Source organism: Nomascus leucogenys, chromosome 10, assembly GCF_006542625.1.
Source record: "Nomascus leucogenys isolate Asia chromosome 10, Asia_NLE_v1, whole genome shotgun sequence".
NCBI lineage: Eukaryota > Metazoa > Chordata > Mammalia > Primates > Hylobatidae > Nomascus > Nomascus leucogenys.
Window position 1 is genome coordinate 85,018,560 of NC_044390.1, and position 22,732 is coordinate 85,041,291.

At 47.5% G+C, this 22,732-nt stretch overlaps 1 protein-coding gene across 3 annotated transcripts in view; it reads right to left on the bottom strand.

Annotated features, from left to right (window-relative positions):
• Positions 1-22,732, bottom strand: part of KSR2 (kinase suppressor of ras 2) — a 505,691-nt gene that overhangs the window by 372,561 nt on the left and 110,398 nt on the right. For all 3 annotated transcript variants that reach the window (XM_030821474.1, XM_030821473.1, XM_030821475.1), the window contains one exon: positions 21,164-21,314. In XM_030821474.1, the coding sequence (XP_030677334.1) occupies positions 21,164-21,314 (151 nt within the window). The remainder of the gene's footprint in view (positions 1-21,163; positions 21,315-22,732) is intronic.

Genomic DNA, 22,732 nt, shown 5'->3' on the forward strand with positions numbered 1-22,732 from the left:
AGAAACTGTCCTGAGTAGATTGGTGATTCGGCATTTGATAGGCAATAAAATAAAATAATCAACCCAGGAGGCAACAGGAGAAACCCAAACATAGCATCTGAACTCAATGGAGGGGTTTCTTCTCCTAGAAAACTTCCCCTGAACTTGCTCGAGCTGCACTGAGAATCCTCCCCTGGGCTTCCCAGCCCCTGCGCTTCCCCAGCCTGAGAAGAGCAATGAGAATCATCCTAATAGGAATATATGATAATCACACTAATACCATACATTGAGTACTTCCTACAGCATTTGAGCAGAGACCCAAATAACGAAAAGGAGCTGGCTCACAGAAAGACTATTGCAGGCAGAAGAAACAAATGCAAAAGTGGGAATTAATTTTTTTATGTTCAAAAAATCCAAAAAAGGTGTCACTGAGTGGATATAGGGATCAATGCAGTAATAGTAATAATAGTTAGAAGCTGTGGGGGTAAACCAGAGAGCTGTCGTCGAGGGCAGGGATGCGGTTACTGCTGGCAGCTCACTGGCTGGGCATGAAAATTGAACTTGAGACACAGAGTCCAGGGAAAAAGGGGCTTATGGGCCATCTATCCTGTCCTCAGGCATTTGGCAGACCAAGACACCAGGCTCAGTGAGGCCATGTGGCTGATCCAGGCTCCCATAACCAGATAAGTCAGGGGCAGAGCCAGAACCGAAGCATCCTGCCTCCAGCCCTGAGCTCTGTCCGCTGTTGCCCCCTTTCATGGGTGATCAGGAGCTGTTTATCTGCAAAACTGATGGAAGTTTTAACAAGGTCCCTGGGGAGACAGGGAGAGATAGTGCATGTATGTGTGTGCATGGCAAGTTGGAGGGAGGGTGGTATATCACGGCTCCTCGCTTTCATCTGGTTCCTGTTAATTGGACTAAAGACCGCTGGGAAAACCATGCTCTGGGCATGATAAGCCAAACCCCAACTCAGCTATGGTTTTCTGTGCTTTACAGAACCTCAGTGTTCACAAAAACTCCTGGCTTTCATCTGGCCTCGGAATACTGAAGTTGTCATCAGCCGTAATCATCCTCCTCCTCCTTAGAACCACAGCAGCTCTGTTCCTGGAGCGCTTAGGGTAAGTCAAGCCGGTGGCTCTCAGCCCAGAGTGATTTTGCCACAGGGGACATTTGACAGTGTCTGCAGGCATTTTTGATTGTCACAACCAGGGGCTGGGGGGTTGGATACTACTGGCATCTAGTGGGTAGAGGCCAGGGATGCTGCTAAACATCTTCCAAGGCACAGGACAGTCCCCCACCACAATTTTCCAGCCCCAAATGTCAATAGTGCCAAGGTTGAGAAACCCTAGGGTTTCCAGCCCTTTTCGTGCTGTAACTGGAGACCACCAAGAAAACCTCCTACTTGGGACCTGAGATCTAATGACTGACATCAGAGAGGATTAACAATGATCACTGTTGTTAAGCAAGGCCCCCCACCCTACAGCCTCCAGACAGTCTGCAGTCAGGAAGTACCCTCTGTAAACCAACAGCCCCCTACAGAAAATCCCTTTAGTCTAGAAACTTGCCCACTCTTGGGGAGTATAGTCATATATTTCCATAAAAGACTATTGGGAGACTTTTCCCAACCTCCCAAATATGTTAAAAGAAGATCGTGATTGGGTGCTAACTTTTTTCTGCTCCAAAGTACTAGAAGGGGTCAGAACACTGTCTTCCATCCATAGGGCAGTAGCACCATCAAGTTGAGGGCCTGATGGAAGTCACAGGCAACACCCTCAACTGTCGGTACCCATCATGGAGTGGACTTCAATAGCTCTGGGGCCCCAAGACCATTCAGCTCCTGTGGAATCTACCTTCCAGAAAGATACCGGAGGCAGAACAGGCAACGCCAACACCATACTTATTAGGAAACAGACAGAAACCTTTCACTTCACCATTCTCTTTGGGCTGTATGATTTCCAATTCACTCCAGCCAAAAGGAGCACAGCAAAGTCCCGCTCAGATGGTGAGGTGGTCCCAGACAGAGGCAAAAGCACACATCACCTCCCTTAAACATCACAACAACACTAAAAGGCTCGGTATCATGATGCCTGTTTCAAAGACAGAGGTTCTGATAGGGAAGAGGCTGGACCCGTGGCCCAGGCAGGACTCACATCCCAGGCTCAGGACTCACATGCCTTCCTGACTGCACCACAAACCAACTAGGGCATCTGAATGACGCAGCCGGGAGGCCCAGCCCCTTGCCAACTGTGGCCCATGTCTTTTTTATCAATGCCCCCCAGTGCAGGGAATGTGGCAAGCACTAGAACACTGATTTCAACTGAAGCCAGTCCAGCCACTTCTCATCGTAGCCATTCTTTAGATAGCCTCTCGGGAGGGTTCCTATGCAGCTGGGGGTGCCCCTGACCCGGCCCCAAGCTCTTTCCAGATGTCTTCATTCCCTTCATTCCAAGGGAATGAAGCCACTGCCTAGAGTTTTTTCTGTCTCTTCGGAGCTCCCTTTGCATCTCCACTAATTATTATTTGGAGGCTGCATTTCAATGTTCCTTCTTTACAGTTCATTTTCTCCTCTTAATTGGTCTTGCAGTGTGGCAGGGAGACCAACGCGAGAGCATCATGACATGAATGCGGAAGGAAGGTTAGTGGCAGCAAGGCCCTCTCGGAGTAGGCTGCTCTGATAGATGCCTCTCCTGTTCACTACAGGCCAGCCGGGAAAGAAACCCAGGGTCTCCCCTGGCTTCCAGCCTGTCTGCCGAGAATGCTCAGTCTGTAAAACAGAATTAAGCTAGCATTAGTTCCTGCTGTAGCTGGGTCAAGCCCGTCTCCTCTCTGAGACTCAGTTTTTCCTTACTTGAAAGTTGAGATGATCAGACCGAGGTTCCTGCCAGTTTCTACATTACTATGCATCTTTTGCACCGATTTCAAGTCAATTTTGACGTCTCCGCTAAAGGAAGCTTATCGGACAGCGCCTCCTGGTGGCCAAACATGACACTGCGCCATCAAGAGGTGGCCCTGATCGGATGGTGTCCAAGAAAATAAACACTGGGAGGAAAAGGCATCCCAGTGTCTACAGCCAAGCAGCTACGTGCCCCTAACTTTTTCAAGCAAGGAGCCTAGGATTGAAAGCAACAATACAGCCCTGACGCTCAGTTCCTCCACCCTCCGTGATCATGAGGGCACAAGGTCTTTACAAGTGGAGCTTGAAAAATCTGTCAGCCCCAGCCACTGAGAGCATCCTGGTATCCGATTACAAAGCTTGTCCGCCACATTTCTCCTCCACAAAGTACCAGATAGAGAAGGAAAAAAACAAAGGCGCTAAAGAAAGAAAATGATCAGATGATGAAGCTAAACTGAGCTCTGTTCCCAAGGACAGGGCTGATGTGGGGGGTAGGGAAGTGCCGTCTCCCACCCTCCCAACTCAAAGCAACAGGTTCTCTGTGTGGGGAAAGGAGGACCATTTAGGGTTTCCTGTTTGAAGAGTGAAGTCAGTGGGGGAAATTTAGAGTGTAGAGCAACCCCACATTTCTGAATCCCATCGGGATGGTGGTCACACTCACCCAAAGAAAGCCACAGACTCCTATATAGGAGTGACCTTCAGAGAGTACTATCCAGACAGCATCTGTGTACAGCACTGCAAAGACAACAAGATGTGGTCCCCACTCCCCAAAGAACTCAGTCTGATGAACAGACCCCAAAAATCAGCACAATGGACCAAGCATAAGGTTTTGGGTTTGTTTTTTGAGACGGAGTCTCGCACTGTCACCCGGGCTGGAGTGCAATGGCACGATCTCAGCTCACTGCAACCTCTGCCTCCCAGATTCACAAAATTCTCCTGCCTCAGCCTCCCGAGTAGCTGGGATTACAGGCGCACACCACCACACCTGGCTAATTTTTTGTATTTTTAGTAGAGACGGGGTTTCACTGTGTTAGCCAGACTGGTCTCAAACTCCTGACCTTATGATCCACCCGACTCAGCCTCCCAAAGCGCTGGGATTACAGGCGTGAGCCACCATGCCCAGCTAGGACCATGCATAATGAAAGTTTTGGGTGAAACTGATGTGGGTTTGAGCACAAGCTCTACCAGGTACTAGCTGTGTGACCCTAAGCGTCTTACTCTCTCTGGGCATGCGCCTCCTTCCTGCCTTCCCCTGAGCACTTACTATGGGAAGTTCTTGATCAATTACAGCCCCCTATACATGTTGTACCACTTGTGCAAATATTCATTCACCCCCACTACAGAGTTCCCCACAGTCAATGCCTCCCCAGCCTCTTCAGGTATTTATTGCCCTCCTCCAAAAGGAAGTTCTTTACATCAGACCAAAACCTCCCGATTTAGACATGTATGTATTTGTTTTAATTGACACTCACTATTTCTAGCTTGTCTTTTACAAAAAGGGTCAGCAAACATTTTCTCTAAAAAGCTTGACAGTAAATATTTCCGGCTTTGTGGGTCATACAGTCTCTGTCACACTACACAATTCTGATGTTGCAGAGTGAAAACAGCCATAGACAAAGTGGAAACAAACAGGTATAGCAGTGTTCCAATAAAACTTTATTTACAAAAGCAGGTGGAGGGCTGACTTTGGCCCGTGGGCTATACTTGGTCAACCCCTGTTTTAGAAAGAAAATCTCTCATTATCTGATCGTTATCCCTCCCACACGATCTCATCCCTGATACACAGGCAGAAAGTGCTTTGGCTTCACTTCTCTCCCCTAGGGCAAATCTATAAATGCTTCAACCTTCCCCTCCAAGGGCATAATTTCTGTGATTAGATTATGACAGTTCATTTGTTCGTTAATTCATTCAATGATACTTTTGCAACTGTGCTAAGTAGTTTGTAGGAAACGAACAAAGTGCTGCGTTTAGAGTGTATGGTCTGGAATCAGCCCGAGCTCAAGTGCTGGTACCCTGCAATTTACCAGCCATGTGACCATGGTTGGGTACCGTGGTTCACCCCTCTGTGCCTTCATTCTCTTATCTGGAAACTGGGGAATACAAAAGTCCCTATCTCATGGGGATATCTGATGATTAAGTGAAATAACCCTCAAAATCAGCTCAGAACACTGCCTGACAGTATGTTTTTAATATTTTGTCGTTATTATTTTGGTTATTAAAAGATGGCTCTTGCTATCTAGGAATTTCCAATCTAATATGGGAGATTTAGATATCAAAGCAACTACAAGATAACTGCCCAATGATTATGGCAGAAGATCGACGCAGGTGCAATCAAGGAAATCCTCCCCGCAGTGGTCAGGAGTTGCCTAAGCCGTGGGAAGGTTTACTTTAGGAAGATGCAGCCCAGATAGTTTTTCCTTTTGAACAGATGCAAAGGGGTGGTGAATCAGTGAGAAAACCATTGAAACCTGGGACCAGCAGCAGAGAAGAAAGTATCACAGTACAGATGAAAGTAAGCAAACGGGGTTCCAGGAGGATTCTTTTCCTTCAAACTTTCTCATTTAAGTTACACAACTACTTATTTGTTGCCCAGAGAGACAGAAAATGCAGAAGGGCAAAAGAAAAACAAAATCATCACCCTTAACCAAAGAACAGCTATGCTAAATATCCAAGTGGATTTCCTTCCAGACTTTTTTTCCCATTTTATTTTACTTTATTTTATTTTATTTTTTTTGAGATGGAGTCTCCCTCTGTCACTTAGGCCGGAGTGCAATGGCGCAATCTTGGCTGTCTGCAGCCTCCACCTCCCGGTTCAGGCCATTCTCCTGCCTTGACGCTCTGAGTAGCTGGAACTATAGGCGTGCACCACCACGCCTGGCTAATTTTTGTATTTTTAGTAGAGATGGGGTTTCACCATGTTGGCCAGGCTGTTCTTGAACTCCTGACCCCAGGTGATCCACCCGCCTTGGCCTCCCAAAGTGCAGGGATTACAGGTGTAAGCCTCCACACCTGGCCTATTTATTTATTGAGATGGAATCTTGCTCTGTTGCCCAGGCTGGAGTGCAGTGGCATGATCTCGGCTTACTGCAGCCTCCACCTCCTGGGTTCAAACAATTATCCTGCCTCAGCCTCTCGAGTAACTGGGACTATTGACATGCACCACCACGCCCAGCTAATGTTTATATTTTTAGTGGAGACAGGGTTTCACCATTTTGGCCAGGTTGGACTCGAACTCCTGACCTCCAGTGATCCATCCGCCTCGGTGTCCCAAAGTGCTGGGATTACAGGCGTGAGCCACCACGCCTGTCCCCATGCAACCATTTAAAAAATACTAGGCCGGACGCGGTGGCTTACGCCTATAATCCCAACACTTTGGGAGGCCGAGGTGGGCGAATCACGAGGTCAGGAGTTCGAGACCAGCCTGGCCAACATGGTGAAACCCCGTCTCTACTAAAAATACAAAAAATTAGCTGGGCATAGTGGTGGGTGCCTGTAATCCCAGCTACTTGGGAGGCTGAGGCAGGAGAATTGCTTGAACCTGGGAGGCAGAGGTTGCAGTGAGCCGAAATTGCACCACTGCAATCTAGCCGGGGTGACAGAGTGATTCTGTCTCAAAAAAAAAAAAAAAATTACTAAGTAACATACCAATGTGGATGCAAATTATGGACAATACAGTGCTTTCTTTTTCTCTCCCAAACAATTGCTTGGGTACTTCTCATATGAGAGTATAAGTTGGTAATCAGGGAAATAATTAGAGAAAGCAAAAGGCCACCTGAGTGAAAATCATGACTATAATGAACTGGAACCATCTCCCCTCGGCATATTTTAGAGGAAGGCAAGAATAATTTTGCTCCAAATAATAACAAATATTTTCATCCTCCTTGCCCTTCCTGCCCTCCCCCTGCATGTTCCCTGCAAGTTTCAAACATATTCACGCACCCACGGAAGCCTCCCATCCTCGCTCAGGACCATGGCCGGAAAGGACAGAGATACTGACGGACAGTCAAATCTGCTGGGAATGTTCCCATCTGTGAAACTGGGCACGCAGCCTAATCTGCCCACCACTCATATGGTTGTGAGGCTAAAACAAGATCACCTGCATGCAGGTGCTTCCTAAAACTGAAGGTGCTCTGCAAATGTACAGTATTATTTGATATTTACATGCAGCCTTTAAATAATTTCTTTTTATCTCAGTTCCAGTGTAAGCTGGTACAAAAGCCCCAAAGGGTTGCTCCCTCAAGCTGAGCAAATGGAAACACAGGGACCACCCAGAGTTAAGGAGAAAGCCATTCATTCCCACCACTTTTTTACATGGGAAGCCTGCGCTTAATAGGAGTCAGACAGAAATGAGTTCAAACCCTGCCTCTGACACTTAGTTGCTGTGTGATTCCCCCCCGCCCCCCGGCCCCAGGCAAGGGCTCTACCTTTCTGAGCCTCAGTTTTCTTATCAGAAAATAGGAGTAATAACCCTATGGACCTCATGAGGTTGTTGAAGAATTAAATGAGCAGGTGCTGTGTGACTTGGCCCAGTAAGAACTCAATATTTGTCACTGCTGTTATCATCAACCACTAGCATTCCCTCAGTCACTCCGTGACTACTTCTTGCATTCCAACTCTGAGCCAGATGCTGAGAGAATTCCAACACAGGGGTTCTCAGAGCGTGTTCCCCAAACCAGCAGCACCAGCATCGCCTGGGAACTTGTTAATGCAGATTTCTGGGCACTGCCCCAGACTGGCTGAAGCAGGAAATCTGGGGGTGGAACCCTCTGGGGGATTCTGATATATGTTAAGGTTTTGAGCACCACTGTTCTTGTGGAAAGGGGCATGAAAACAAACAAATAAAATCATTTTAGATGTGCTAGAGACTATGATAGGACAGAGTGGCCAGGATGGAAGTGGGACTCTGAGAAGCTGGTAGTTGGGCTGAGTCCAAAATGACAAGGAATCAGCCAGAGGAAGATTGAGGCAGGGTATTCCAGGCAGAAAGAAGGGCCGTGCAAAGGCCCTGGGGCAGGCGTTGTGAAGAAGAGAGGGTAGCTGGGTACAATGAGCCAGTGAAAACATCAGCAGATAGGGACCAGATCGGGAGCCCAGGGACAGGACTGGGGGTCTCATTCTAAGATGTAACAGTCTGTTTGGATCTGACTCAGTTCATGTAGTTTCATGGAACCCACAAACCTCAAAGAGTTCAGTCCCTGCCAAGCACAAGTTCAATGTCAATTCTGCACCCAATTCTTCTGCTCAGCACCTCGTGGGTGCCAGGAATAAAAAGAGAAAGTGACTACAGCGCTGATCAGAGATGACAGCCAGAGAGTCGGGTTCTTTTTGTTCTCATTGGGGGGTTTCACAAAAGCCAGGTGCTGGACACATGAAGCAGCAGGTGGGCAAGACAGAGGGGCCCGGGGTGGCCTGCAAGAAAGAGAAAGTGGGCTGCAGGGGGACAGGACAGGTGAATGAAGCCTTGGACCAGGTCGCTCAACAGGGGTTCTGCTGCAAGACAAAGGCTGGAGAGGAAAGCATCCTGCCCTCCCTCCACCCCTGCCTTAGTGGGGACCAGTCAGTGGCTCTGTAGGAAGACTGCCTCGGCTCAGATTCAGCTTGGGAAGGCGGCAGGAGGAAGGAGGGAGGGAAGCTGACTTTAAAAACAATAAAAATAATCATAGTCCAGTACACATTCAGTGCCAAATTTGCCAGACAAGTGTTTATGTGAACACAGTGTTTATATGACTTCATTTCTTTCCTTGCAACAACTCCGTGAGGATGATACAACTAGCATCCCCATTTTACAGATGAGGAAAGCAAGGTAGTTAGACAGAGAGGGAACACTGAGGGATGAAGGAGGGAAAGAGGAAAGGAAATTGACTTATGGATTTAGTTTAGCCTAGAACGAGTTAAGTGAAATCCAACCAAGACCCTTCCCTTCTTTAATCCCCTCCAGTGGTTTCCCATTCTACTAAGAAGCTGCCAGCAATGGCTACAAGGGGCCTCAGGAACTGGGCCCCAACCATGTCTCTGACCTCATCTCCTATCTTCTGCATCCTCTCCCAGCCATGGATTAGCCCACTGACAACTCAGTTACGCTGGCACCCATGCTTCCATGGCACCCACGTTTCCAGCATCCCCTTCTCTGTATGGTTCCAGATTAGAGCTGGCCAAAAGTGAAGTTGTACAAGACTTGTGTGGCAAAAGAGAAGCAGCCATCATACCCTGAAGAGTAACATGGGTTGAAGGCAATGGGGAACAGAGGCTGGGGTGCTGGTCCTGTTTAGCCTCCATCTTCCCCACCTCACAGCCAACTCTTCCTGACAGTAGTCCCTCAATGACCAACAGCCGACCTCAAGTTCACCACCAGATGCTTCATGACAAACTCGCAGAGGCAATAGCCACAAAGGGCCAATTACTTTCCCTGGGCATCTACCCAAGCCCATCTGCATGGTCCCTTCCAACAGCTGGACGTATTGGCTGCCAGATGTCCCTGAAACTGCGGGCTGCCTTACCTATGTCAGGGTAAGTTCGAGACCTTTCTCTGAATCTTAAGCTTCCCTTTCTGAGCTTGTACTTCCCCAGCTCTTCCTATGGTCATATAAGTCTAACATCTAATAAATTCCATTTTTTCCATTATACTCACAGTAATTTGGCTTCCCTGATTGACCCATCATTGAGACCATCACCAGCAGAAGGGATACTATTCCAGAACTAGCAGCCCCCATTTCCTCCTCCTTGGGATGTGTGTTGTGAGAAGCCCATGTCACATAAAAGGCAACATGTGGGCACCCCAGCAGATAACCCCCAACTGAACACCCACTCAACAACTAGCACCAACTGCCATCCATGAGCATGCACCATCTTGGATGTTCCAGCCCAGTCAAGCCCCAGATGACTGCAGCTCCAGCCAACAACACACAGAACAGAAGAACCACCTAGCTGAGCCCAGCCAATCCCTGAGCCCAGGGAATTATGATAATGAAACTATACCCTAAAGAGTTAATGAAACCAGTGACAGAAATTACTGAGTTTGCAAGATAACCGATAAGAAAAAAAACAACTTGCTGAGATGCTGAAACTCCCTCCCTCCTATTTTTTTTTTTAACTCACAAGTTTTTTAAAAACATTTGGCAGTGGGCTAAAATCAATGGGAACCAGGATGACCAACTGGAGTTTGTGCACAAGTTTGCTGACATCACAGCCCAAATTTCCACCACATATTTCATACTAACTCCTCCCAAATTTGCATACGCAACCTATGAAGTAACATAAAGAAATAACTACACACACCCAAAGACTTTCCAGACTTCCCCTTTCCCTCCACCAACCACCTGCTGATCCCAGTATCTACCCGCTAAGCCTTTCCTAATAAAAATACTGCCGTGAAGCCAGCCCAGGGTGACAGATTTGAGCTTGACTCCTGTCTCCTTGGGAGTCAACTTTCAATATGAAGCTTTTCTTTTCTCAAAAACCTGGCCAGGCACAGTGGCTCATGCCTGCAATCCCAGCACTTTGGGAGGCCGAGGCAGGCAGATCACAAGGTCAGGAGATTGAGACCATCCTGGTGAACACGGTGAAACCCATCTCTACTAAAAATAGAAAAAATTAGCCGGGCGTGGTGGTGGGTGCCTGTAGTCCCAGCTACTTGGGAGGCTGAGACAGGAGAATGGCATGAACCTGGGAGGCGGAGCTTGCAGTGAGCCAAGATCACACCACTGCACTCCAGCCTGGGTGACAGAGCGAGACTCCGTCTCAAAAACAAAAAACCAGTGTCATAGTATTGGCTTCTAGTGCTCCAGACAGCGAGCCCTTTTTGCTCAATAACAATGAGAGATAACAAGGCAGTTGTGTTGAGCCACTAGGTTTTGAAGTGCAGGTCTGAGACCGGATCCATGCAGCCATGGGTCCCCAGAACCACTGGCCAGGGAAGCCTGCCTTCTGCTTCTTAAAAGTGCTTCTGAGACATGCATTTGAGACCTGTTTGCTCTCAAAATGCTCTTCCCCCAGATCTCCTCCTGTCTGATTCTTTCTTGTCATTCAAGTCTCAGCTTAAATGTCATCTCCCCAGAGAGGCTCGCTGTCAGTTTCAGTGTGAACTTGGTTAAGCGATAGACCCCAGTTATTCAATCAAACAACAATCTAGGCAACAGGTGAAGGTTTTCTGTTGCTGTGATTAAAGTCTATAATCAGGTGACTCTAAGTAAAAATTATCCTCTATAATCTGGGTGAGCTGATTCAACCCATTGAAATGGAAATGCCTTAAGAGCAGAACTGAGACTACTTTTTTTTTTTTTTTTCTGGGACAGGGTCTCGCTCTATCACTCAGGCCAAAGTCCAGCAGCGCAATCTCGGCTCACTACAGCCTTGACCTCCCAGGCTCAGGTGATTCTCCCACCTCAGCCTCCTCAGTAGCTGGGATTACAGGCACGTACCACACCTAGCTAATTTTTTGTATTTATTTATTTTTTTTTTTTTCAGTAGAGATGGGGTTTTGCTGTGTTACCCAGGCTGGTCTCAAACTCCTGCACTTGAGCAGTCCACCCTCCTTGGCCTCTCAGAGTGCTAGGATTACAGGCGTGAGCCACCGCACCCACCCAGAACTGAGAAAAAAAGAAATTCCACCCATAGACAGAACTTCATTTCAGGGGCCTTCCCTTCCTAACAGCCTGCGCTTCCTAACAAACAGCCTGCCCTTCCTAACAGCCTGCCCTTCTTCCTAACAGCCTGCCCTTCTTCCTAACAGCCTGCCCTTCCTAACAGCCTGCCCTTCCTAACGGCCTGCCCTTCCTAACAGCCTGCCCTACAGATTTCAGACCTTCCCAGCCAGCCCCCACCACTGTATAGGCCAGTTCCTTGCAATAAATCTCTTAATATAATATATCTTATTGGTTCTACTTCTCTGGCTGAACCCTGACTGACCTGCTCTGAACAGCCCATGAAAGCCAGCCACAAAGCCACCATTGTTTCACTTCAGTTTTAATTCTTGCATAAAACCTATTTTACCATTTGATTTTTTTTTTTTTTTTTTTTTTTTTGAGACAGAATCTCACTCTGTCGCCCAGGCTGGAGTGCAGTGGCATGATCTTGGCTCATGGCAGCCTTGACCTCCCAGGCTCAGGCAATCCTCCTGCCTCAACCCCACAAGTAGCTGGGACTATAGGTGTGTGCCACCACACCCAGTTAGATAGATTTTTTTGTCTATTTTTTTGTAGAGATGAGGTCTTGCTATGTTGCCCAGGCTGGTCTTGGACTCCGGGAGTCAAGCAACCCTCCTGCCTCAAGCCCCACAAAGTGCTAGGATCACAGGCATAAACCACTGTGCCCAACTTGATATTTTTCTTATTCATTGTTTCTTCCAACATATTCTAGAGCAGCACTGTCCACTAGAATATTCTGTGATGATGGGGATGTTCTAGAACTGTGCTGTTGCAATAGGGCAGCCGCTAGCCACCTGTGGCGATGAACAACTTGAAACATGGCTCCTGAGAATGAAGAAGAGAATTTTAACTTTTATTTAATGAATATAAGTTTACCTGGTCACACGAGTCTGGTGACCGCTGTACTGAATAGTGCAGGTCTGGGACACAGACTGACGAGAGCCCACAGCCAGCCGGCCTTCCCCACCACTGTATCCCCAACCCCTCCTGGCAACTGACACAGGGGAAGTTCCATCCGTGTTTGCAGAATGAATGAATGGAGCCATTTGCGCCTAAGCGCGTTCGCATCAGGTTTCTGCCGCTTGTAAGCGAGAGTCCTAATTTGATGCTATCTACATGTAAGGGATTCCTGAGCGCCTACAAAACAGGAGGGCTGGAGCAGTTACGGGGAAAGGAAAGACATCAGCGTCAACACTAGAACATATGAGACCCTGTGGGCTTCGGGGGGAGCAGCTCTTCCTCTGCCAGCCCAGCCTTTCCCAAGTTAGAAGCAAGTAGAACAATAGGGCAATCAAGACCCACTCTTACTCTTTGTTCCAGTCAAAGGAAGACCGTACGGTGGCAGGCGGCATTCTGGGGGGCTTCATTCAAAGCCCAAACTGGGAAGAAGCCAGAGGGCATCTGAGGCTGTCCTATTTCGGGGGCCACTTTGCATCCTGTTTTTCTTCTGACTGCCAGTTCTCCCCCTTGATACTCAAGAGAAGAAGCCAGAGGAGGGCCCGGGCAGGCAAGCTCCCGGGAGGTTGCAGGGGTGCAGGGGCACCTGCCTGCCTGCAGCACCCTGGCCTCCACTCTCTCCCATTCGTGGCTCCGTGAGCCCCGGAAGGATTCCCAGCATCTGTCACCTGCTGTAAGCCACCCATTGACTCTGCAGCCAGAGTGTTATTTGAAAACCGGATAAGAGATCCAGGCACCTTCTGTTCAGCCTACCCTGCTTACTCTGCAGTGTAAGCTCCTTGCCGTGGCCCACCGTGGGGGCTGCCACTGCCCACCTGTCTGGCTCCAGCTCCCACCGCTCATCCCAGCATCCCCACTGGGCACCCGTGCTGTTCTCTCTGCGCCTGGGATGCTCCCCTTCCTGCGGTCTCAAGGCACTTCTGAGTGTTCCCATCACTCCCAGTCATTAAGACTTCCCCACCCCTTCAGGTCTCAGTTCAATCCTGAAGTCCTGAGAAAGTCCCTGAGCCCTGGAACCCAACACTGTGTATGCCAGATGCAGAGAAAGTGCTTGATAAACACGAGTGGGAGGGGGAAAAGGAGGGAAGGTAGAAAAGAAGGAAGGGGAGGAGGAAGGAAAGCAAGATCTCCCATTATCCTTACATAAGCATATTCATTTTAAAAAAGGAAAACAATATCCACATCAGAGATCTTCCATTATCTTGACCAGAGATTTTTCCTCGGGAAAGGAAAGATACAGATGACCACAAATTATGAGGCTGAAAACCATCAAAATGCCAAAAAGAAGAGGAGACAGAGAAAAAGAACAGCAGAGAAGAGGAAGAAGGCCACAGCAACAGCACTCTGATAGCTGGGCCACATCTCCGCCAGGCTGTCTTCTGATAAGACAGCTGTGGCCTGGGAGAGGAAGGTCTAGGAAGGGACCCTGCTGTCCTCAAATGCTGAAGTTCCCAGTCTTGGAATGGAGCGGGAGGTGGAGACAAATGGTGAGAACGTGCTCTTCCTGCAGCCAAATCAGTTTCACCCTAGGACCTCAGCTCTGTAGTAACCACGGGGGAAATCTAGGGCTGTGTCCAGAGGTTTTGCCTTTATTTTGTGGCCTTTATTTTGTGGTTTGAGGTTTTGCCTTTATTTTTGTGGCCAGGGAATGGCAGGTTACCTCTGGAGAACAATCAAGCCAGACAGAAGGAGAGTGGTCTCAAAAGAAGCAGCAGTGCTGAGGGAGACCGTGGCTCAGAGGGAAGGGAAACAAAGAATGAGAGAGCTGAATTAGAAAGGCTAAAGCCCCTTGGAAGGGCCCCTTGGAGGAAAAAAGAGAGGAGGATGAGGAGAAGTGGAGAAAAGTGAGCTGGGGGGAAGAAAAAGGCTGGAGGAGCCTGGTGATGGTGATGATGATGATGATGGGTAATAATGATGGTGGTGGGTGATGATGGTGGTAACGATGGTGATGGTGGTAGTGGTGGTGGTGGTGAAGGTGATGATAATGGTGTTGGTGCTAATAATAGTGGTGGTGGTGATAATGATGGTGATGGTGGTGATGGTGCTAATAATAGTGACAGTGGTGGTGATAACGATGGTGATGGTGGTGGTGATGGTGCTAACAATAGTGATGGTGGTGGTGATAACGATGGTGATGGTAGTGATGGTGCTAATAATTATGACAGTGGTAGTGGAGATAACGATGGTGATGATGGTGGTGATGGTGCTAACAATAGTGATGGTGGTGGTGGTGATAACGATGGTGATGGTGGTGGTGATGGTGCTAACAACAGTGACGGTGGTGGTGGTGATTTGCCTTTATCATCTCATGTAATGCTCCCAACAACCAGTGTGGCCCAAATGATCATCATCCCCATCCTGCTGCTTAGGAAACTAAGCACAGAATCATATGTCCTTATCCACAATCACACAGCTAATAGGTGGCTGAGCCAGAACTTAAACCCAAGTTTGTTGGGCTCCAGATTCCACAGTCTTAGAAAATGATTGAGGACTAAGAAGGAGAAAGAGAATGGAGCCTGCCCTAGCCGCCTTATTTAATATGATGACCAGTCCCTCCATTCCAGAGGGCACTACCAACCCCGCTTAGCCTGCTGCATGTCTTCTTTAATCCACAGCACTTATTCTCACACACTGCATAAGGTACGTGATCATTAGGACAATAATTCATTGTCTGTGCCCCAGCCCCCCACACTGGAAAGTAAACTTTATGGGGACACACACCTCAGCATGCATTTCTAGAGATCAGAAGAGCACCTGGCATAGAATAACCATGCAACCAATTTCGTTGAATGAGTGAATAATGGTTTTTTGGTTTCAGGCCATAGCTGCCATGATAAGGAAAGGTTAAGCTATCCTGGCTCTCGGATCCTTTGATCTTGCTAAATGAATGAATGAGTATTCTTTGGTTTCAGGCTAAGGGTGATCTAACAAGCTATGGGAAGAGAAAAATGAGTTAAGATTTCCTATCTTCGGGGCTCCTTGGGCACTGGAAAATAAAGATATCCCTAAAACCCAAGAAGAAAACTAAGATTAGCATTAACATCTCTAAAATAAAGCTACCTCCATCCTCTGAGAAAGAGAGAGAGAGAGAGAGAGACACAGACACAGACACAGAGACAGAGACAGAGAGGGACGGAGGGAGAGAGATGACATTCTTGGCCAGGCGCAAAGCAGCCTTGCTGCCATATCCTTGGTCTCCATATGAGTTCCTCAATACAACTTGTCTTCTGTCATTTAACAAACATGCATCCAGCCCTCACTTTGGGCCAGAATTTTAAAAATCTGATTTCATCACTGTAAGAAACACCAGCTCTGGGTTGAGCTGGGGCTATTAAGATGAATACACTATCACCCTCAAGAAGTAAGAGTATGATGGGAAAGATACTAGTTTATTCCTCAGTCTGGGATAACATTTTTAGTTAAAGTAAAGGGAAGCCATCCAACTCCCAAGATGGTTAGAAGCTTCAAGGAACCAATTATTATTTTTGAGGGAAGAAGGAAATTCTAAACATGAAGGATACTTTGAGGATGGCTCACTGGTTCCCCCTGGTGGACATTAACAGCAAGCACATCACACAGCTTTTCAGAGGTAGGGAGGGGCTCAGCGGTATAGAAGTATCTGGTGTTTGGGTAGCCAAGGGCAAGCGGTCAGCTCAGTTTGCAGAGCCCAGGAAAGGCCTCATAGAGAACCAGGCTTTGCACTGGGCCTGGGGATTCACCAGAAGGACAAAAGGAAAGAAAATTCTAGGTAGAGAGATGTGAGTACCAAGATGTGAAATCCAAGCCTCATCTAGAAAACTCTTAAGTAATTCATGAATTTAGCAGATATTTAGGGCTTGAAGGGAAAATGTGAATGGTCAGACTTCACGTAGGAGCCAAACCCTGGGATGTTTTGCAATCCATGAGGAAGACTGTGTTCTTTAAGCCACTAGTAAGTTTTCATGGATTGCTTGAGCTCAGGAGTTCGGGACCAGGTGGAGCAACATGACAAAACTCTCTCTCTACAAAAAATACAAAAAAGTTTGCCAGGCATGGTGGCACACGCCTGTAGTCCTAGCTACCCAGGAGGCTGAGTGGGGAGATCGCCTGACCCCAGGAGGTAGAGGCTGCAGTGAACCAAGACTGTGCCACTATACTCCAGCCTGGGCAACAAAGCAAGGCCCCATCTCAAAAAAAAAAAAAAAATACATATGTATTGAACTGCTGCTATTGCTAGATATTGATCTTCATCCTGGGAATCAAATAGCGAGCAGAAACAAGTATGATCCCTGCCCTTTTGTAGCTTACAGTCTAGTGGAAAAGAGAGGCATTCGTTTAAAAACAAATCACTCCCCAAAAAAGGTAAGCATTAAAATGTTTTTAAGTGGCAGCATCACCTGCAGGAACAGCATAGGTGAAGCACAGTGTTAAGGATCAGAACTGGGTACACAGTTCTCTACTAAGAAGTCTGAGTTGAGCTGACTTCAGTGCTAAGTGCTGTAAGAATGGGTAAAAATGGAGCACTTGGTCATTGCTTTCAAGGTCCCAGTGGCCCTAAGGCTGGCATCTGAGGCAGGACATAGAAGACTGAGTCTTAGCAGCCTGGGAAGAGTCCAGAGGGAGGCCTATGTGGAGGTAGGAGATCAGTGCAGGCTCAAACCATAGTGAGGTGTGTAATGAAAGTGCTGCTTGACCAAGCATGGGGACGCATGCCTGTGATCCCAGCACTTTAGGAGGCCGAGGCAGGAGGACTGCTTGAACCCAGGATTTCAAGACCAAACTGGGCAATCACAAGGCGAAACCTAGTCTCCACGAAAATTAGACAGGTGTGGTGCCATGCACCACACCTATAGTCCCAGCTACTGGGGAGGCTGAGGTGGGACAGTTGCTTGAGCCCAGAAGGTCGAGGCTGCAGTGAGCTGTGATCACATCACACCACTGTACTCCAACCTGGGTGACAAAGCAAGACCCTGTCTCAAAAAACAAAAAGCAGTGGCAGGCCAGGCACGGTGGCTCATATCTGCAATCCCAGCACTTTGGGAGGTCGAGTCAGATGGATCACCTGAGGTCAGGAGTTTAAAACCACCCTGGCCAACATAGCAAAACCCCACCTCTACTAAAAATACAAAAATTAGCTTAGCATGGTGACACAGGCCTGTAGTCCCAGCTACTCAGGAGGCTGAGGCAAGCGAATCACTTGAATCCAGGAAGCAGAGGTTGCAGTGAGCCGAGATCATGCCACTGCACTGCAGCCTGGGCGACAGAGAAACTCCATCTCAAAAAAAAAAAAAAAAGAAAGAAAGTAAGTGGCCATTACTAGCATCTGCTAAATGATATAGAATAGAACAGGAATGAATTTACAACGTCTTCTTTCATCATGCATAGGAAGGAGGAGTATTGTTTCACGAAACATGCTATAATTGTGTATGTGTATGTGTAGCTATGTGTGTGTGTGTATGTGTACCTATGTGTGTCGGGGGGGTCACAATATAAATTGTACTTGTACTGTCCATCTGGATCAAAAAAATTTTGAAAAAGATCAGAGGACAGGGCCAGGTGTGATGGCTCACACTTATAATCCTAGCACTCTGGGAGGCCAAGGCAGGCGGATTGCCTGAGCTCAGGAGTTCAAGACCAGCCTGAGCAACACAGTGAAACCTCGTCTCTACTAAAATACAAAAAAAAAACTAGCTGGGCATGGTGGCATGCACCTGTAGTCCCAGCTACTCGGGAGGCTATGGCAGGAGAATTGCTTGAATCCAGCAGGCAGAGGTTACAATGAGCTGAGGTCGCACTACTGCACTCCAGCCTGGGCGACAGAGTAAGACTCCATCTCAAAAAAAAAAAAAAAAAAAAAAAAAATCAGAGTACAAGACCTTTCATGGTCTCGCATAGCCCAGAATGTCACAAAAAAAATGACTATTCTTCCCCATAAGGCTGACATAAATGCCTGGAAAAACTGGAATCTCACTCTACTTTTAAGGATGCTGCCAAACGCAGTAGTGCCTCTCGGATGAGACAACGTGAATTCTGAAAAGCAATTAAAAACCTAACCTCAAACGCTCAGTGTCAGGGATTGCGCAGGCATAAATTGGTACAAATTCTCTGGAAAGCAATATGACAATGTCCACCATAATTTTTTAAATATGGGGTTTTTTTGTTGTTTTTTTTGTTTTTGAGATAGAGTCTTGCTGTCACCCAGGCTGCAGTTCAGTGGCACAATCTCAGCTCACTGCAACCTCCACCTCCCAGGTTCAAGAGATTCTGCCTCAGCCTCCCAAGTAGCTGGGATTACGGGCATGTGCCACCAAGCCCAGCTAAATTTTTGTATTTTTAGTAGAGATGGGGTTTCACTATGTTGGTCAGGCTGGTCTCAAACACTCCTGACCTCAGGTGATCCACCGGCCTCGGCCTCCTAAAGTACTGGGATTACAGGTGTAAGCCACCACATCTGGCCAAAATATGCAAATGTTTTGCTGCAAGACCCCTCTCCTATGAATTCACTGTAAAGGAACAGCCACGGGGGTCCCCAAAGATAACACTCAGGGGTATTCACGGCAGTGTTGCTTATGATAGGAAAAATATGGATATTTCCAAAAATAGGAGATTGGTTGAATATATTGTTAGTATTCAGGTATTAAAAATAAGAAGTGAATGCATTTATTGACAAAGGAAGATGTTTATGATATAACGCTGTAATTTGGTGCAATTTTTTTTTTAAGACAGGACCTCGCTCTGTGGCCCAGGCTGGAAGTTCAGTGGTACCATCTCAGCTCACTGCAGACTTGACCTCCAGGACTCAAGCAATCCTCCCACTTCAGCCTCCCAAGTAGCTAGGACTACAGGCGCATGCCACCACACCCAGCTAATTTTTTTTTTTTTTTTTTGGTAGAGGTAGAGTCTCGTTATGCTGGATTACAGGTGTGAGCCACCATGCCTGGCCTGCAATTTTTTTTTAAAGAGAGAAAACTGCTATCTGCTTCTCATCGTGGGTAAAGAGAGAAAGTCACCTTTGGAGCAGATTTTGTATGTACTGAGTGACTGAGAGGCCCCTCCCTGTCAGCCACACTCATGTTCGGTGAGTCAACACCATTGTGCTAGAGGTAAAGAGTTAACATGACCTTTACAGCTCATCAGCCAGGAGTGATTTTGCCTCCCTGGGAACATTTTGAAATATCTGGGGATATTTCTATGTGTCATGACTTGGAGTTGGGAGATGTTACTGGTATCTCATGGGCAGAGGTCAAGGATGCTTCTAACCAAACATCCTTCAATGCATAAGGCAGCCCCCAGTGCATGGTCTGACCCCCACTTTATTTTTAAGACAGGATCTTGCTCTGTCACCCAGGCTGGAGTGCAGCAGTGTGATCATGGCTCACTGAAGCCTCAATCAATGTCCTGGGCTCAAGTGATCCACCAGCCTCAGCCTCCCGACTAGCTGGGACTACAGGCCTGTGCCACCACACATGGCACATTTTTTTGTAGAGATAGGGTTTCACCATGTTGCCCAGGCTGGTCTGGAATTCCTGAGCTCAAGAGATCCTCCTGCCTTGGCCTCCCAAAATGCTGGGATTACAGGTGTGAGCCAGTGTGCCTGGCTGCGTGGTCCCTTTTGATGCTGACTATACCTGAATCAGGATCTGCCAGCAAGAAAAAATACAAAAGGGCATGTATGGAGGACTGGGCCAATGACCTGTTTCAAGTATGTTCTGTTTTGTTCACCGCTGCCTCCTCAGCCCTGCTGGCACCCCATAGCCACTCAGATTAGAAGACTTCTCCAGGTCTAGAACAATATTCAACAAATGCTTGTTGAATAGAGCAAGTTGAATCAAGCAAGGGCATCTGTGAACCTCCACCTGACTCTGTCAGACTGATGCTCAACAGTGACACCCTGTGGTGGGAACTGAAACAACCGTGCTGATGGCCACTAACACTTCTCTGTGGCTGGCATGTCCCTTGGGACAGAAAGGCACCAGAATTTGCAGAAGAATCATGAGGCTAGAGAGAAGCAGAAAGCCTCAGGAAGATGATATCTGATGTTCTGCTAATAAAGACAAACAGGTATCTGAGCAACAAATGGAAAAGATCCAGGAGGGATGACAATATATCTGGCCCCCAAACTGATAGAACAAGTCACAGAGGTTATTTTATTAGGTGAAAAAAAAATGTTTAAGCAATATGTGTGGATAATTCTAATTCTATTTTTTTAAGTATACATATATCCATTTGTCAGGAAAAATTATACCAAAATGACAACAGCAGTTACCTAGAGGGTGGGGATTAGGGTGAATTTTTTTTAATCTATTTTCTGGTTTATGTTACAATTAATGCAAATTACTTCTGTTAAAAAAAAAATAGAAGCTAGACATTGACCCAAAATGCAAAGCCACCTCAGCATGTCTAAAGCAAAAAGACCTTGGTCTCCTATTCACACTCAACATTTTCATATCTGGACCCTAATTATCCACAACCAGATACCCTAAACGTCAGCAGGTCTTCCTGGGGCAAGAGTTCAAATCCAAGAGCTACCCTTGCTGGCATCTTCTGGCCTCCAAATCCCAGGTCCACGCTGCCTCTTCCTGCGTTTCGGATTTGCCCCCCAGGGTTGACTCTGTCTCGTCCTGGCCTGCAGTGGCGGGCACGGGATGCCGAGGGGCCGTGGCAGCTGTGCTGGGGACAAGTCTCCACATCCCCGACCCCAGGGCCTGCTCACCTGACATGTGGACATTCCTGAGGCAGGAGAGGGAGGCGTTGAGGCGGGCACACTCCTCCCGGTTGGCTCCGTATTTCTCCACGGTCTCGCACACCTGTTCATCCGTCATCTCCAAGAGGTCCTCCAGGCTCAGCTGGCCGGGGGAGATTTCCTAGAGGAGGGGAGAGAGGATTGTCAACCGTCCGGCAGGAACAGCATCTCTGCCTCCACGCTGCCCTCTAGTGGTGCCTAGAGAAGAACACTCCGCAGTGTAAACGCTTTGCCTGACAGTGGGGTCTCCGAATCTCGGGTTTGCCACTCACTATCTAGATAACCTCTGACCAGTCGCTCAACCTCTCTGGGCCTCACTTTACTCATCTGTAAAGTGGGACTCCTAAGTGTCCATACTTGGCAAGGTAGCGCAGGTGCTTAGTGCTATTATAATTACTACCCTGTCTGGCGTCAACACTGTGCCTGTGTCTCGAATGTTTATAAGGCAGGGCCCCATTTTTTCATGTTTGCATGGCTCTCAGTGCCTCCCACTCTGCAGGGACTCATCTAAAATCCCAGCACAAAATCAGAGCAAGCACAGGACAAGGCAGGTGTGCTGGTGGCTGGGCCCCACTCTCTCTCTGCTTCCTGTCTTCTCTGGCTGCAGGGTCTAGGGCTCACAATGGTCTTCAGAAACGCTAATGGGAAAGGGGCTGAAAGTCTGTGCTCCATGCTGGAAACGAAACTAGGTTTGTTTTTGAGCCCCACGAGGCATGGCTTTGCATCCTAAGGCAAAGTGGAAACGGTGGAGTATAGCGTGGAGTGGGAGAAAGGGACCTAGAAAAGGTAGGATTCCCAACTTGATGTGTTGGGCAGGTGAACTTTCACCGCCACCCCATGTTCCCAAAACAGTGTCTCCCTAGACACCATCATATGGACATACCTCAAAATTTGTCAAGCCTCTATATTTATGCATCTGTATCTGTATGTATATATGAGTCTTCTTTTATAGTACTTACTACTCAACATTTTAACATATATTGTTATTACTTAAGGGTTTTTTGTCTTTTTTTGTTTTGTGTTTGTTTTGTTTGTTTGTTTGTTTTGAGACAGTCTCACTCTTGTTTCCCAGGCTGGAGTGCAATGGCGCGATCTCAGCTCACTTCAACCTCTGCCTCCCGGGTTCAAGCGATTCTCCTGCCTCAGCCTCCTAAGTAGCTAGGATTACAGCCACCCACCACCACGCCTGGCTAATTTTTTAGTAGAGACGGGGGTTTTTAGTAGAGACGGGGTTTTTTTAGTAGAGACGGGGTTTCACCATGTTGGCCAGGCTGGTCTCAAACTCCTGACCTCAGGTGATCTGCCCACCTCAGTCTCCGAAAGTAAATAAGGGTGAAATAGCCTACGGATGGTGATTCTAGGGCAGTATTGCAGAATACATCTACCCTCTTGTGGTCATGTTTGTGTATTACATGTTTGTGTATCACAACAAGATACAGCTCCCACATTAAACTGATAGCCAGAAAGAAGAAAACTGTCTCAGTACAAAAAATTATCTTCAAAAATATGAGCTATGGGGCAAAAGTCGAAGCCCAATCA